Source organism: Carassius carassius, chromosome 9 (genome assembly GCF_963082965.1).
Source record: "Carassius carassius chromosome 9, fCarCar2.1, whole genome shotgun sequence".
NCBI classification, from domain to species: Eukaryota; Metazoa; Chordata; class Actinopteri; order Cypriniformes; family Cyprinidae; genus Carassius; species Carassius carassius.
The window spans coordinates 22917178-22931326 of record NC_081763.1 but is presented as its reverse complement, the minus strand read 5'-3'; the positions used below and the strand labels follow the sequence as shown (position 1 = coordinate 22931326).

At 34.8% G+C, this 14149-nt stretch overlaps 1 protein-coding gene across 1 annotated transcript; it reads right to left on the bottom strand.

Annotated features, from left to right (window-relative positions):
- Nucleotides 1-7639: 7639 nt before the first annotated feature.
- On the bottom strand, nucleotides 7640-13241 carry LOC132149334 (transmembrane protease serine 9-like). Its single transcript, XM_059558490.1, has 10 exons — nucleotides 13136-13241; nucleotides 12595-12615; nucleotides 12325-12487; nucleotides 11950-12221; nucleotides 11713-11858; nucleotides 10896-11172; nucleotides 9991-10162; nucleotides 9658-9914; nucleotides 9466-9563; nucleotides 7640-8641 (listed from the first exon to the last, which is right to left on the bottom strand). Exons 1-10 carry the CDS (start codon nucleotides 13188-13190, stop codon nucleotides 8273-8275), a joined length of 1830 nt encoding a protein of 609 aa, XP_059414473.1. The 5' UTR covers nucleotides 13191-13241; the 3' UTR covers nucleotides 7640-8272.
- Nucleotides 13242-14149: the final 908 nt, after the last annotated feature.

Below are 14149 nucleotides of genomic sequence, written 5' to 3'. Positions count from 1 at the left end.
ACAGCAAAATGAACAAATTACCCCGAGGGGAAAAACAGGCAGGCCAGGACAGGTCACGGCACAGCAAGGCAATGGGAACAAAATAAATATACGACAAATACTCTCAGACATAATACAGTGAAACAGCACAGGACTGCAGACACCAGGAGAATAAATAAGGAGACAAATGAGGAGTGTAACAAGGGAGACACAGGTGGAGCAACTGAAACAATAAGTATGTAACAAGACAGGCGGGGTCAGACAATAGACAGGAGAGCACATGGCACCAATAAACGCACAGTGACTTCTGAACCGTGACAGTCACTTCACAATAACAGACTCTCAGATGATCACTCACTTCTTTTTTTAATTGGAGCACTGATGAGACACCTTCTTTATCAAGTCATGTCAACGTAATGTTGAAATGTCTATATAATTCTGCGTATACAAATTTAATAAATTAATCTACATTGGGATTCTTCTTAAAATTACACTGCAAATGTTACAGTATCATAATGCCTAAATTATAAAGATAATTGAATCTACTTTCTGGTTATCGCTTAGTATTAATATTGTTATTCAGACTCAATCCATCAGGTAAGAGGTACTTTTGTTTTCCATATTTTATAAACACTGCAGTGTTATTATATACCACATAATGATGAAAATATATATTATTATATTATTTTTTTCAGAACTCCCCTCTCACCATGGCACCCCGTCTGGTGACGGTGACCAAGGTCATTGTGTCATTGTTGAATGTGCTTCCTCCTGCAGCCAGACAGACCAGTTTATATTTACCGAAACTGCTTACCAAAATTAGTTGTAGTTTGATTGACATACAAAAAAAAAAAAGACAAAAAACAAATTCTAAACATTCAGTTGGCACACCCTAGATAAAATGAGACTAGATCATTTAATAGTCATAACGTTTAAGGGAAAGTAGGTATCATTCTATGGATACTAAAAGATGAAAGCTTTTACATTAGGTTGAGTGACCGCATGCAGTATGTGTGTATATATATTATATTAAAGTCATGAGAGAGAGACAGACAGAGACAGAGAGGGAGACTGAGAGAGAGAGAGATTTTCATTATAATGAGTGAAATAGGCCATTTGTCAATCTCTAAATAGCCAAAGCTCTACTTCTAGTCTTTGCAAAAACACTTTCTCCATTATTCAGATTTTAGTAAATGAACAGTTTACATCTTGGTGCTCTACCATCAACAAAATCATCATAAACATAATATAACATAATAAAATTAAAGGACATTATATATTATATATTTATTACACCCATCTCCACCAGGGGACCTTCTTCACAATCAGTGGAGACAAGTACAGGCCCTTGCCAATGAGTTCTGGCTCAGATTGAAAAGGGAGGACACCAACCCTCCACAGTCGCAGAAAGTGGAATGAGGTACTTTGTTTTCCTTATTTTATAAACACTGCACTGTTATTATATACCACATAATGATGATAATAAATATTATTATATAAATATATATTTTCAGAAATTTCTATAAAATAAGGGATGCCTTTCACTATAGCATCCCTTCTGGTGACCAAGGCCATCGTGTCATTGTTGAATGTGCTTTCTGCTGCTGCCAGACAGACCGGTTTGATATATTTACTGAAACTGCTTACCAAGAGTGATTGACATTCACAAGAACAAAAACTATATCTTAACATTCAGTCACAGAGTCACACCCTGGACGAAGTGAGACTAGATTATTTTAATAGCCATACCACTTAAGGGAAAGTAGGTATCATTCTATGGAGACTAAATGAACAGTTTACAGCTTGGTGTGCTGCCATCAACAAAATCATCATAAACATAATATAACATAATAAGATTATATGACATTATTTATTTATTACACATTTTAAACAACTTGTTAGATAAATCTGTCACTTTACCAATTATATTGATTGACTATAACATTATTTGACTGGATTTTGCACAAAGAACAAGGGATAAGCATTGATTGTCACATTCTGTATGAGATTCTTCCTTTTATTTGGCCTTATTTGCATTAACTCATGATCTGTTACACACACTATGACAAAAATGCCATCCAACAGGTTCAAACCGTAACTCCTTGTTATATAACTTTATTATTTTATATGACAATTCATCATCTGATAATCAACAAAAAGCACAATGCACCTGTCTCTTAGGAACTTTAGAAAAGTGTGATTACACTGCTAAACTGATTATGTGTAATCTGGACTGTGTAATCGGATTCCAAAAATTATGCACCTCAACCTCATTTGACCTAAAATATTTACTTGAAGACTTTAAATTCGGATTTCAATGATTTATCAACACATTTGCTGTGGCGGGGGAGGCGTGTTTTAGCGAAGTCTGCAACGGGAGAGCGAGTGAGGAGACCAGCGGTGGTAAGTGGATCAGGTGAAAGACAATTAACACCTGGGTCTCGTTACAGTGATTGGCGTGGGGAACCGGCATTTAAGCCAGCGGAGGACCAGTAGAGGACGAGAGAGACGGGGACTCGTGGGACTGGGAGTGACGAGCTGGAGAACAGCCGAGCACGAGTAACAAAGACTGCCAAAGTGAAACTTCGAAAGAGACTGTGAAGTGCGCGCACCTGCCTCGTTTGTTTATTTTTGTATTATTAGAGTTTAAATAAAATATCCCACGAGCCCCGTACGCCGACCCCGGTCTCCTTCCTCTTTATTGAACTGAACTCACTACATTTGCAAATTCACAATGTTGGTTAATAGTCACATTGACATGCAGGTAAAAATAAATAAATAAAACATATTTTACTGTTGAAGTGTTTTATTTTTATTTGTTTGATTTTAAAATGATGTATTCATTTGAATTTGACACTTTCATGATTTAAGTATTAGCCTTCCATCAACTCATGTCCCCCCTGTAGTTCTTTTAGGAAGCCCAGTTTGGAAAACCCTATAGCATAATGTAGGCTTATGTTTAATGCACTTCATGATGTTTATAACAAAGAACAAAATATATTTTCTTTATTTTTTTTAATCAACTGGTGCAGAATAATCCCATTCAAATCTATATGATAAATGTGTTCGGTCAAAAGTAATCTCAAAATGATAAATTATTTTTATAGTAATTTGTATATAAACACACACACACATATATACACTCACATTAGATAGATAGATAGATAGATAGATAGATAGATAGATAGATAGATAGATAGATAGATAGATAGATAGATAGATAGATAGATAGATAGATAGATAGATAGATAGACTTGAATGTCTTGACAATAGTCATTGAATGTTTGAGAATTTTGAATTACTTTTCTTTTGTTACATATAGTTCAGTTAATCCAACCACTATAGAGCAGAGCCTGTTTGAGCTGATAAAAGAAGGTCAGAAACCACTGAGGAGAATGTCATAGGCAACAAAGTATAAAGACAACAAACCACCCAATATTCTATTTTTGATACATGATAATGTTTTGTAAATTCTCCTCAGGCTCTGATGGTGACCTAGGCAATATTTTAGATTTCCATCCCCACACACACTTAAAAAATTCTGACAATGCAGATTTTTTTTTTTACTATAATACAGTATAACATAACAAAAATACTGATAAGTATTAACATAAATTGGTAAATAAATTGTGATAATAAATAAATAGTAATGTTGAAGGGCTTTTTATAAATTTTATGAGTAAATCTGTTAAAATAGCCTATTGAAGAGACCAGACATGAGCTTTTCCTACAACTATGTGTAACGGTTGCTCCGCCTCCAAGTGGATCTCAAACCCACGTCTCCGGTGTGGGAGGCAACCGAATGAACAAGGAGGCTGAAGTAACTTGTGCTTCATTTGAGATTGTTATATGCCTAAAGTGACAAGTACTTATCACAGCAAAGAGAAATATGAGCAATATGAAATGCCTAAAATACAGAAAACAAAGGAAACAAAATAAAGGCAACATTTTGTAATTTATTTGTAGATGTTAGCTAGCTAGTTAGCCTAATTAGCATACCTTTCATTTCTATTTTGTGCATATAGTGGAAAAATGATTTTATGAATGCTAGATTATAGACATTTAGACAGTTTTTGGTTAATTAAAAGCAAGTGGTTATGTAACTGAAATTAATACATTACAAAAGCTTAAATTTATTGTTAAAAAAAAAAAAGAAAAGAAAAAAAGGTAAAATGACATAAGCAGTTAACTCAAGCAAAAACGTTCCATGGTGTCAGGGTTGCTAGTTGAGATGTTCTAAAAGGCTATTCCAAAATACTATATAAACATCACGGACTAATACACTAATAGTTGTTAACTTGTGATTTGTACCTCTATATTAATATTTTTCCTGCTCCTCTTCTTTGTGTTGCTTCCTGGCGTGTGCACTTGATAATTTTCTTTTTTTCACTCCTTTTTTTAGAAATGATACTTTAAGAGCACATAAATGGCAAAACTATTTTTACCACGTGCGCCATTTTTCGTTGATATCAATTTTATTTTATTCTAACATTATTTTAATCAGTCAGATGATCGATCAGTACTAAAATCATGTTAACTGTCAGAAGTTATTTTGCTTAATATATGGATGTAGGAGCACACGATGGTCATTTCCGACCAAAGAAAAAACAACAACAAAAAAACATTTCCTGCGCGCCCCCCAGTCATTTTGTGCCCTAGGCAACTGCCTACAGTATGTCACCTCTACTACGGGCTGGCCCTGTAGGTACATCTTCATATTTTGTAGCTGTTCTTCTGAATTCCTCCAGACTTAGCTACTGAGCTGACTTACCCCATTGATTCACAAGTTAATATGGAGTAACATTTTAGTCAAAATTCCTATTTATTCTATTTTTGTTCCTCAAATGAAAATAGTTCCAAATGCATCTTCAAGCAATGAGTAAATCTGGCTCCTCTATTGATGCTCTTCCACCATATTTCTTCAAACAAGTTTTTGATGCTTTGGGTCCTTATTTTGTGACCATGATAAATCGATGTTTGGAAAGTAGTATTGTACCTGATGTGTTAAAACATGCCACAGTTTATCCCTTGCTTAAGAGGCCGAACTTAGATCCTTCTGTTTTAGCCAACTATAGACCCATTTCAAATATGTCTTTTATTTCAAAGATCTTAGAAAAAGTAGTTCTGCAACAACTACAAAGCTTTCTGGATGAAAATAAGATCCTTGAAGTTTTTAGAAAACACCACTCGACTGAGACCACACTTCTGAAGGTTTTAAATGATATTTTATTAACTGGTGACTCTGGGGATCATGCTGTGCTAGTGCTCCTAGACTTGAGTGCTGCTTTTGACACTGTAGACCATGCCATCCTGCTAGCTCGTTTGGAACACTGTGTAGGCATAAAAGGAAGGGCTCTTGAATGGTTTAACTCTTATCTTTCAAATTGAACTTTCAGAGTATACATTGGTGAACACTCTTCTGAGGAAGCTACCTTGTCGTGTGGTGTTCCCCAGGGCTCCATTTTAGCTCCTATTCTTTTTTCACTGTATATGCTCCCTTTGGGTTCTATTTTTAGAAAGCATGGCCTGTCATTTCATTGCTATGCAGACGATACTCAAATCTATTTGCCCTTAAAACAGAGTTCAAATGGTTTGGAAGCACTTATGTCTTGCCCGTCTGATGTGAAAGCCTGGTTGTCTTTAAATTTTTTTAATTTTAATGAGAGTAAAACAGAAATAATTGTGTTTGGTCCATCAAATTATTTTACTGCGCCTAAAGTAACCCTAGGCGATAAAATTTTATATGTGAAGCCTTGGGTAAAAAATCTGGGTGTTATCTTCGATGATTGTCTAAAGTTTGACAAACAGATAAATTCAGTGGTTAAATCATGTTTCTTTCAGCTTCGACTACTAGCAAAAGTTAAACTAATTTTATCTACCAGAAATTAAAAAAAAAAAATCATGCTTTCATTACATCTGGATTGGACTACTGCAATTCGCTGTATCTAGGGATTAGTCAGTCAGCCCTATCTCGCTTGCAGATAGTTCAAAATGCAGCTGTTAGGCTTTTAGCGCGCTCCAAAAAATGGGAGCATATTACATCGTTTTTACGCTCTCTACACTGGCTACCCGTGCGCTATCGAGTTAATTTTAAAATTCTACTTTTAGTGTTTAAATCATTAAATGGTCTTGCCCCTACTTATCTTTCTGAATTATTGACTGAACACCGACCCCTCTTGGCTCTCTGGTCGTCCAACCAGAGATTATTATGCATCCCCAAGTCGAGGCTGAAATGTAGAGGTGACCGCGCTTTCTCGGTAGCTGCCCCTAGATTGTGGAATGCATTATCCCTTTGTATTAGATCTGCACCTTCACTATCTGTTTTTAAATCTATGTTGAAAACGTACCTTTTTGATTTAGCGTTTTAAAACTGAGAATTTTCTACTGTATTGTTTAATAGTATTATTATGTTTTGTCTTATTGAAATGTTTTTATTGTTGTTGTTCAGCACATTGGTCCACCAGTGGTTGTTTAATAGTGCTATATAAATAAAATTGACATTGACATTGACAAATCAGTATGTTTGAACAAACCAGTTGAGTAAATGATTCAATTTATCAATCATTAAGATGCTAACTCTTTGCCACCTACTGGTGTAATGATATTACTTGCAGTAACTGTTTTATGGATCTTAAAATATGACAAAACTATTTACATTTGAATTGTGTAAATTTGAATTATTGACAAGTGTCATTAAACAAAACTGAATATTATGTGGCTTTTAAAAGTTATGAATTAGATTTTACTTGAATATTGACCATTTGAACACAATAATTGTTTTTTTTATGGCAGAGTTTTATAGACTTGTATTGTCAAACAGCAGATTTTTTGTTCTGAATTCGTAGACTGCAAATATCCAGTTTTTAAAAATACAACTTCAAGTTTTCAAGATGAAGATGAAATTCAAACCATCAAATACAATATTCTAAAATTCAAAACGCACAAATTCAGATCGCACAGAAAGTAGGTCAGAGATCATTCACAGTGAAGATTAGATGATCTCCGAAAAGTCGAACAAAGCATTTTGGCCAATTACTATGGTGACCGGGAGGGGACATGTTCGGTTCACTTAGTTTTGTCATAGCCACTACATATTAAAGGGGTGGTTCATTGCTATTTCACTTTTTTAACATAAGTTAGTGTGTAACATATAATGTGTATAGCATAAACAATATTTACAAAGTTACAAAAGCTGAAAGTTAAATGCAATGTCTTCGTCTTTTAAAATTCTGAAAGTGTAATGTCTACAAAACGGCTGGTAGGGACTACAACAAGTTACTTCCCGGGTTCGTGACATCATAAAAGGGAAAAGGCAGCAAAGGGGACGAGGCTATGCTGCGCTGCTTTAGAGAAGATATATATATATATATATATATATATATATATATATATATATAATACATATAAAGTTTGCATATATAGTTTGATGTTTCAGGAAACTTTGTTTTATTTTTTTTAGCTCATAATATGGTATAATATGGGGGACAGCAATGACTATGCAGAATCCAAGCCACATTAACAAATGCCTTTTTGGGGCTTGGTCAAATCAATTGAAAAAAAAAAAGTTTTAAATTAACTTAATTTGTCATTTTAATATGCATTTCAATATACATATTACATATTTTTACAAACATATTTTGCTTTTCACATTCTAACAGTGTGTTGAAAAGAGTTACTTCATTCATAAGAAATCACATAAAAACAACTTTTCCATAAAACATATGAACATATAACAGAAAAGAGATCAAAGATAGTACAAAATATATATTTATAATAATCTAGAAAATATAGTTTCATATTATGAAACACTCTTCCAAAAATATTGTGGCAACAATATTTTTCCAAGCATTAATAAAATAGATATATTTTACTCTTCAATTTATTTAACTTACAGTAATGTCCCAAATGTGGTACAGCTTGAAGTACTTGTTAGTTAAGCTATGGTTTAGTCAGTATTAGAACTGAACCACTCTAAGGACATTTTCATAAAATGCCAAGCTGCATAATAACTACATGCTGCATCTGCTACAATCATGTTGTAATGTCCGGTTACAAACATTATCAGCTCTGCACCTGTAAAATCATACAGTGTAATTGTACAGTGTAAGAACAACAGGTAGCAGCTTCATGGTCTGAGATAACAATAGAGATCGTATAAATGTTCACATTTGTGTAGTAAAAGTGAATTATGTGCCCCACAAAATATTTTTATATTGTATGATTATGTAATCAGTCACATGAGGAAAATTGAAGACATCTATTATGTGTCTGAATACTTACAGTCACATTCATCTCAAAAGATTTTAAGAGCTGTCAGAGCTGACAAAAGAACTGAAACGGTAAAACAGACGGAAGAAGATGCTTGTGCTCCACTAGAAGCAGTTTGGGGTGGCTTGTTTGCCGCTGCACTTGTAGTTGAACTTGTGGAGTTTGTGGCTTTTGCAGGGAAGGAACCCACAACAGATGTCAGGAATGAGGCAAAGTTGGAGGTTTTAGTGAAGACCTGGACATCTTGAGCGCGAGCGGAGCGGGATGCTCGAGTGCTATTGCTGGAGCTTGTGTTAGAGCTGCTGCTGTTTGAAATGCTGCTCTGTAATGTCAAAACAGCAGCATGGATCCATGACTGACCCAGTTTACACATCAGCGGACCACCCTGATCACCCTGAGAGAGAATGAGAGAACTCCTTATTGAATGTTACAATCTTTTTTATTTATTTACTTTTATATGTACATTTATTCACCTAGGATGCATTAAGATTTTTGTTAAAAAAGTATTTTTTTTACATAATTGCTGTTGAAATCCTTCAAAAAGTATTGTGGTGTAACATAATAAGAAATGTTTATTGAGCAGCAAATCTGCATATTAGAAATTAGAATGATTTCTGGAGGATCATGTGACACTGAAGACTGACTGAAGTAATGATGCTAAAAAATGCAGCTTTACATCACAGGAATAAATTACAATTTAAGTTATTGTAAAAAATATTCCACAATACGACCTGTATTTCCTGTATTTTGATTTTAAAAAAGTGAGCATAAGAGACTACTTTCAAAAACATGAAGAAAAAAAAAAATCTTAAAATCCCTCCAAATCTAAACAGTATACATTATTTGTGTTAAGTTCCATTTGTTGAAATAAGTTAATTCAGTAGGTCTCATGAACAATTTTAGTTTCAGCATTTATTAATGTTCATTGTTAATTCATATTTGTTCATAACTGTTAATACAAACTCAAATGTATTAGTAGTATATGTAGAAATTAACATTAACATAGCTTGATAAATGCTTTTAAAGTATTGCTCATATTAGTTCATGCTACCTAATGCATTAATAATAATGAATCAAACCTTACTGTAAACTGTAAATATACTTCCTTCCCAGAAGCCCCAGTTTGCTGGTATTTAACTATTCCTTTTATTATACGTAATTACTTTTATCAAAAAATAATACGAAATGTTGTTCTGTTTTTAAACAGACTTAACTTACCTCCTGTAAGTTCAAGGAACTTGTACAGATACTGTTGTTTGAGGATGAGTTTCCACAACTCACAACAGAGGTCTGGTATTCCTGAAGAGTCTGATTCACTACAAAAGGAAGAAAACTCAAAATAAGGAACATAACAAAAAATTATAAAAAAATAATTTTAGCAATTATCATAGTGTTACAAAGCATTCACACCTCCTCCTGCTCCTGCACCCCATCCCGCCGCCCAGCACTGAGTGTCAGCGCTGAAGGTATTGTCTCCTATGTCCACACATATAGGCTGAATGAAATTTGTGAGCTTTGGTGCGACAGCCAACTGCAAGACTGCAACGTTGTCACCCGTACTGTTGCTGAGTGTGATATTCGCCACTTTTATAGAGACCTCATTGGGGTTGGAGCTGTTCTGGTTCAGACGGCCCAGGATCACGGTCCAGTCAGAGGCATTGGTGGATCTAAAAAAAGGTAACTCTGTTTAATCAAATCATTTTGATTTCTCATCAAATGTTTTTTATGTTAAAGTGGTATTACCTGGTAAAGCAGCTGGCAGAGCTCATGACAAACCGTTCAGCAATCAGTGTTCCTCCACAAACGTGACTGCCGTTAAACTGCAGGCTGGCCATCCATGGCCAAACACCAGGAGATACAAGGGAGATGTTTCCTCCAACACGGGTGTTCAGTTTGGCACTTCCACACACTATAGCTACAGTAACAAAGAGGAAGGGAATGAATGGCGGATTCTATCAGTGAAACATTTACTTAATTTGTTTTCTTTAATTCTTTCATACACTAACATTTTTTAAAAACAGTTTTCAATCGGAAATTGCTAGTGAATTTCACAACTAATTACAAGTAAACAGCAAATAACAACAAGTTAAACTTAAAATTTTGAAGCAGAAAGACTGTATTTTCTTGTAAAATATACGCCAATAATTTTTGTCTAATTTTTACAGTTTCTTTTATTACAGTTGATAGCTGAACACAGTTAATAGATTAAAGAGCTAATAAATAAATAAATAAATAAATAAAAATGACTGCATTTGGTATACTTAGGCTACACAGTCACACTCCATTAGTATAGAAAGGAGAGTAAGGGATGTCGCAGAACAGGCATTCTGGCCATTGATCGATTAAGCACGATATTCAAGGTCTGTTTCTGCTTTTACTGTAACTCATTAATGATAAGATGACAAATAATGAACTTGAGAACAAGAAGGACTCCATGACTAGGAATAACGAATACAGTTTTCGGGTCCAAACCTCCACTCCACTCCTTTTAAAGTAAGAATACAATTTCAACAGTTGTTTATGAGCACTGTGTTTATGAGTTGTTCATGTACAACTTTAACCTTTTAAAGGTCCTAGGACATGTAACTAAATGGAAAATGTGTATGCATGGCTTATTGGGAATGTAATCTGACTTGAAAGAATCTTACGTGCAACGGTTGTAGTTGTAGTGGTGGCAGTGGTTGTTGTAATTTCAGGCACACCTTTACAGAATATTGCCAGGTCACCGTCGGTACCATTGGAGGTGAACGTAACAAAGCCTGGCTGGTTGGTGGTGATCTGCTCATTGATCCAGTTCTGGTACTTAGACACTCGGGCATACACACCGGGCAAGTTAGCTAAAGCACAGCCATCGCCGAAGCTCACAACTCCAGACTGGACCCAGACTGAGCCCTGTTTGCTGACCATAGGACCGCCAGAATCACCCTGTATGATGAAGAACAGGTTAGTAACATGCCATGTAACAAATTCTGCACATTCCAATTTTGCAAACAACATATTGCCTTTATATCATACTGCTTCTCACACACAATATGGATGAGTATTTTATGAAAACATAAAGATATATAGCTGCCTTTATATTTTGAGAAGGGAATCCTTCATATTTGGGATCCCGTGTCATTAAAAAGATAGAAAACCCCTGATCTATACAACAGTCTTAACTCTTCTTCATTACAGTACAAATTTAAGGAACATTTTCTAACTAGGACAAATGCGTTTAATGCATGAAAAAGATCCTTTCATATTATAATTTAACTAATGTATACAATATAATAAACTGAGTCACTGACTGTGCAGGCAAGATCTCAGATATTCGAGTTTTGCAATGAACCTGACAGTGTTTTGAAAGCGACAAAGCGAAAGTTGAATTCAAAGTTTAAGAGACACCCATTTTTTATTATTCATATTTTTACACTAAGGAATATTTTCAAGCCATCAACACTATGAATGTATTGGAGGTATTACCTGACAGGAGTCTTTCCCTCCTTCTAGTGGTCCGGCACATATCATGTTGTCTGTGATTGTTGAGACTCCATTAAGACACTTACACTGCCTGTTTCCAACAACAGGCACTTCCACTTCCTGTAGAGTTTGCGGTGAGGCCAGGGAAGCTGTGAAAGACATTAAATGATCAAATGTGCATCAGTACTGCAATAATACAGTACGTTGTGTATGATCAAGGTTAGTAAAATTAAAACCTACTGCTTGTCCCTATTTTTCCCCATCCGGTGACCCAGCTTACAGTGCGGTTGAAGAATGTACTGTCTGCTGAAGCCAGACAGACTGGTCTGATATAGTTAGTAAATGTCACCGGTGAAGACAGATGCAGAAGAGTGATGTCGTTGTCAGTAGTGCTGCTAATGTAGCCTGGATGTTTTATGATTTGAGAGACACTTCTGGAGACTTCGTTTTCATTTGTTCCTTGCTGTGTCTGTCGCCCCAGGTACACAGTTAGGTCACTGGCTGAAGTAATTCTAGAATTTGGTGGGAGTACAGTGTAAAGCATTCACCACATCCATTGAATGATAAGTATTTATTTATTTTATTAAATGGCAAGGGTTTCTCTATGATAGTTACGTTTTAAAGCAGTGAGCTGCAGTCAGAACCCATTCACTGTTGATGAGTGATCCACCACAAAAATGGCTACCACCCGTGTGAAGACTGACCTGCCATGGCCAAGCACCAGCTGGTGCATTCTGTCCTCCAACTATCCTTGTGTTGAGAGGTGTTCTGCCACACTCTGACAGTGACAAAAGCAAATTAAACACATTTTAGACAAACAATTGGTCACAGCAACATTTTGAACAGGATTTGGCTATTTAAATTATATGGTGAAAAACTGGTTACCATTCAGTTGTGCATCACATCCTAGAAAACAAGAAACATGTTCAGTTAATTATGACTTCAGGGGGGAAACAAACAAACAAAAATATCACTGTTGAAAACAGTTTTTGCTGCTTGATATAGAAACGGACATACATTTTTCAGGATTCTTCAGTCTATAGAAAGACATATGCCACAACAATATCAAGCAGAAAAAACAGTTTTTAACAATGATAATAATAAGAACCATTATTAATGATTGATTATAAATAATAAATGAGCAGCGAATCAGTATATCAGAATGATTTCTGAAGGATCAAGTAACACTGAAGACTGGAGTAATGATGCTGTACTTAAAAAAAATAAAAAATGTATGTCGTACATTTTAAAATACATCAAAATACAAAACAGTTATTTTAAATTGTAATATTTGATTATATACTGCTGTTTTTACTGTTATTTCAAATACTTCAAACATTTGACTTGTACAGTATATAGTATTATTGTTCATAAAAGTTATATAATTCTTTATCCCTAAGTAATAATATCTAATAAAAGGGTTTACCTCTCGTTAGTAGAGCGATGGAAAATGCTACACTGAGTATGTCGATCATCTTCATCACTGCCGTCGCAGCACAGCTCTGATGTCTGCTCTTAAATATCCTTGTTAACCTGTTACTACACACCCACATGCTCTCTCATCACATTTAAACAAGGTATGCCTCCATCACATTCAGTCTGTAAACACTTTCATTGTTCATGCGTGTTACTCATTAAGCAACCTGTGTCTTAATGTGAGAAAAGGGACAGGCTGGTGACTCAAGCATAGTTCTCACCTGTGTAAACTCTGAAATCTGAAACTTGTTAAACATGTTAAAATAAGATTAACGTTAAAATGTTCGTTTAATGTGAATAGTTTTTATAACCTTGAGTAGATTGACTAAAAGTGCTCATGGTGCTTTTCCATCAGATTTTAAAACATGTATATAAGTTGGAATTTTTGGTTGAATTTGTGCAACATCATTCATATGGAAACAAACACTTTTTAGGACCAAAAAAGCATGAAGTTCCATCCCTAGCCACTTTCCTAAATCTAACCATACCAATATCACCAATTAATCACCAGTTCATCAAAATGTAAAATAGTTCCTAACTGCCAAGAGAATGTGTTGCATTTTCCTGAAAACCTGTAATTGTGTTATTTTTATATTATAACCTATTTAACTATATACTGTTAAATTGTAGAGATGAGTTACAGTAGCTTAAAATTAAAAGTTCATGCAGTGACCTACAAATGTCAGGCATAAAAGATCATTTGACTCAAGGAAGGAATTTTTTTTTTTTAACTGTATGATCTAATTACAATAGTATTTTTCCAACAAAAGCATGAGTCACATACAGCAGAAATCACCTGCTCATAGCCGGAGGAAACAAGTTGCGTCTGGTAAAATGAAATAGCCAAAAGCTAACACTGCTGTAATAAAGTAATACATTTGTTTTTTCATTTTGCATTGTTTGTTTCACATTTTTAATTCAAACTAAATTAAAAACAGCCTAATGATTCCAGAAAAGAATTACA

Excerpts from the sequence above, each read along its gene's own strand:
- LOC132149334 (XM_059558490.1), bottom strand. The coding sequence starts at position 13,190 with ATGAAGATGATCGACATACTCAGTGTAGCATTTTCCATCGCTCTACTA. Across the intron at positions 12,488-12,594 it reads ATGTGATGCACAACTGAATG|AGTGTGGCAGAACACCTCTC; the intron begins GTAACCAGTTTT and ends TGTCACTGTCAG. Across the intron at positions 12,222-12,324 it reads GCAGCTCACTGCTTTAAAAC|AATTACTTCAGCCAGTGACC; the intron begins GTAACTATCATA and ends ACCAAATTCTAG.